At 36.7% G+C, this 3,237-nt stretch overlaps 1 protein-coding gene across 1 annotated transcript in view; it reads right to left on the reverse strand.

Moving 5' to 3' along the window:
• LOC104159996 (quinone oxidoreductase-like protein 1) overlaps window positions 1–3,237 on the reverse strand; it is a gene marked incomplete at its 5' end in the record, with an annotated part of 6,744 nt that overhangs the window by 696 nt on the left and 2,811 nt on the right. Inside the window, 3 exons of the mRNA XM_009698043.1 lie at window positions 390–435; window positions 2,127–2,232; window positions 2,736–2,857. Coding sequence (XP_009696345.1) covers window positions 390–435; window positions 2,127–2,232; window positions 2,736–2,857 — 274 coding nt within the window. The remainder of the gene's footprint in view (window positions 1–389; window positions 436–2,126; window positions 2,233–2,735; window positions 2,858–3,237) is intronic.

Genomic DNA, 3,237 nt, shown 5'->3' on the forward strand with positions numbered 1-3,237 from the left:
GGTGGTGACGCTTTTTGCTCAACAGCAATACAGTTCTCCTGCATTAAGAGAAAGGATCTTACATCCATTTCTCAGTCAGATACACTGCTGAGCAGGGAGATGTATGCTTTTCCTCCACCAAGAAAAGAATGTGCTGCCTCTGTTAAATTTTGAGATACAGCATAATCGTGGGGTTTACCAAATTTACCAAATTATGTTTAGCCTGCTATATTCCAAACAGAAATAGACCATAAACTGCTCTGTATAAACTATGTGAGGCATCTTTTCCTGAGCATCCCAATATAAATTTGCAGTATAATGCTGGCAAGAGGTTTTTGTTTTTGTTTTTTTAATTCAGCATTACAAGTAGAAAACGAAATTAAAAAAAAAAAAAAAAAATCACATCTCACCTGAAAATGCTACTTGATAATTTCTCCATTATATCTTCTAAGATGGGTATCTAAGAGGACTGTCAAGGTAACAACGTATCTACAGATAAATCTTTCTATAATCACATTTGCTGGCAAGAGCCCTGTATTGATACAAAACCAGCAGGATCAAGGCAAAATGAAAATTAATCTTAATTCCAGTCTTTAGATCAGATTTATGCACTTGTTTGTATGTCAGAAACCACCTTTCCTGAAATAGTATGCAGAAATGAAATACGGCAAATAGAATTTTGAAAAATAAAGCAAAAGTGTTAAGATTGACAAATGCTGCCCGTGCTAGTACAACATTAATCAACCAGAATGGCAAGTGCCTTTTTTGTGCAGAATGAATATGACAGTCTCTGGTATCAGTTAACTGTCCCTACTATTCAAACAGACATCTGAGGTAAAAATCAAAATAAAGTGGGGAACATAGCAGAGCCTGTAAATTCCTGGAGCACTCCCGTGCATCTGTAAGGGATCTTTGAGTTAATGGCTAACAATGCAACAGATGATTCTGTATTTAGTCTTTACATGAAACTCAAAAAATAATGTTCCTTCCTTCATTTTAAGAGCAACGTGGTTAATATTTGAAGCTGAAGCCATTTAAAAAAGTGATCAGCTTGTGATTTCTTCAGATGATATTAATACCATATGCTCAAGAATTTCACGAGATCCAAAAAAACCCCCGAACAAACCAAACCAGATTTTTCCTTTCAACTTCAAGGGCTGTTGTGATAAAACGTGCTGTTGTTATTAAAGACACGCCAGGAGACAACAGAAGAAATCTTACTGTTTAGTGAGCTTACTTTTTATGTGGATAACTACTCAGTAAGCACTCAACAAAAATACCAAACTATAAAATGATTCATGATAACCTACATCCCACAAATATTTCCATAGTGTGCCTGACCTTGCCTAAACTACTCTGCAGTTTAGTGGAGGAGGGGAGGAGTTCCTTGCAGTACAGTTAATCGTTTCACAAAAATAATGACTTAATCCTCACCTGCCTCTGCCGTTCCGCTAAACTGCAAAAGTGATTCAGCAGATCTCATAATCTGCAGTGCAGTGCGGAACAGGGAGGGTCCTTAAAGCCATAAACAGATAAACCTTCCATTACTTGAAGTCATCCTCTGAAAACTGTCATGCTAGTAAAAAGCTCAGAGTTCAGTGGCTTCAGACCAAGTGTAGGTAATGGAAACAAAGGAGGCATTCCTCTTCCCACACCCACATCTTTGCTCAATGAATTTTATGTATGTAACATTGCAAATAAGGAAAAGGTTATGAAGCCAAAATATTTTCACTTTTACAGTCTGATTGCATTAAGATTTACAGATGATGCATCTACGGCCCAAAAGAACAACAAAAAAAATAATTCCAAAATGTCATCTGCATAATATAAAAACTTACAGAATCAAATCTTCAATTAATTGTTTCAATCTTGAATCAAAATACTGCATTTTCTCCAGAACATGTGTTTTCTATTTCAGTACTGCTTTTAATGAAGTATGTAGAGACATACGTTTAGAAGGAATGCAGAGACTACCTTAAAACACACGTGTAAGTTATATTTTAGTTAGAGTGTATGCTTAACTGTGCTGACCTTTAAGCCTGTGGTTACATGACTGAGTAGAAGAGAATCTGTTAATTGGTTTCTCAGTTATATTTCCATCCACTCGTACTAGCAGTCAGTATTCAAAATGACTATCAAAAGGATATAGAGGTACTTCCCTTGCTGTATATTGGACAAGTTCCATATCTCATCATTCAGAAAGGAGATGGTGGCTCCTTTAAGAAACAAGGAATGGCTATCTGGAGGATCCAGCTTAAACAAATTGAAGAAAAATGTTATTTAGTTACATTTTCCTATACAAAAATAAAAGTTAAATGGTTATTTTATATAGATGGTTAAAACAAACAAAACCCCATCCCTTGCCCATTCTTAAACCTTAGCACACTTGTAGTATTTACAGCTTAAATTGATACTTTTCTGTCTTGTCAAACAGTTTAATACCCTGAGCTACACAAAATAGGTCCTTTAAACTTTGTCAGTTTATTAACATATCTTACTACCATCTCAGAGAAGACAGCCCCAAAATTTTCCCAAAGGTAAATAAAACTATTTATTATTAATGCTGTATACTACCCATTTTCTGGATGTGAAAATGTTCCCAAGCGAAAACTGATGTTATTTAACAGTGGGGAACCATTGGGCCACGACAGCAGCTCACAGACACATCCATATATATATATATATACACACACACGGTGGCAGACATCCTTATATATACTGTGGTACAAACTAACTTAGTAACACAGTATCTTTACCTGAAGATGTTTTTCTGTTGTTATCCAGTGTCCCCCAACACCAAGAAGAGTAATGATATCATGCTTATGAGGCAGCAACTGTGATTTTGAAGTTGATTCATCTTCAGCCCTATATAATTTCACTGGGGCGGGGGGGAGAACAAATTAATTTGAGCTCAGAAGAAAATTCTGTTCAAAAGAAAATACCCATCTCTTTCTGTACTGAAAACCACATTATCTTGGGATTCTTTACAATCCTATGACTTCAGACAGAAATTAGTTGCAATATATGCGTATGAATAAGGGCAAATCGTGCCTGACAAATTTGGTGGCCTTCTATGATGGGGTTACAGTGTTGGCGGATAAGGGAAGAGCAACGGACGTCATCTAACTGGACTTGTGCAAAGCATTTGACACTGGCCCACAGCACATCCTTGTCTCTAAACTGGAGAGACATGGATTTGATGTATGGACCACTCGGTGGATAAGGAACTGGCTGGATGGTCACACCAACAGTTTCCGG

The sequence above is a fragment of the Cariama cristata genome, unplaced genomic scaffold, assembly GCF_000690535.1.
Source record: "Cariama cristata isolate BGI_N322 unplaced genomic scaffold, ASM69053v1 scaffold43373, whole genome shotgun sequence".
In the NCBI taxonomy this organism is placed as follows: domain Eukaryota; kingdom Metazoa; phylum Chordata; class Aves; order Cariamiformes; family Cariamidae; genus Cariama; species Cariama cristata.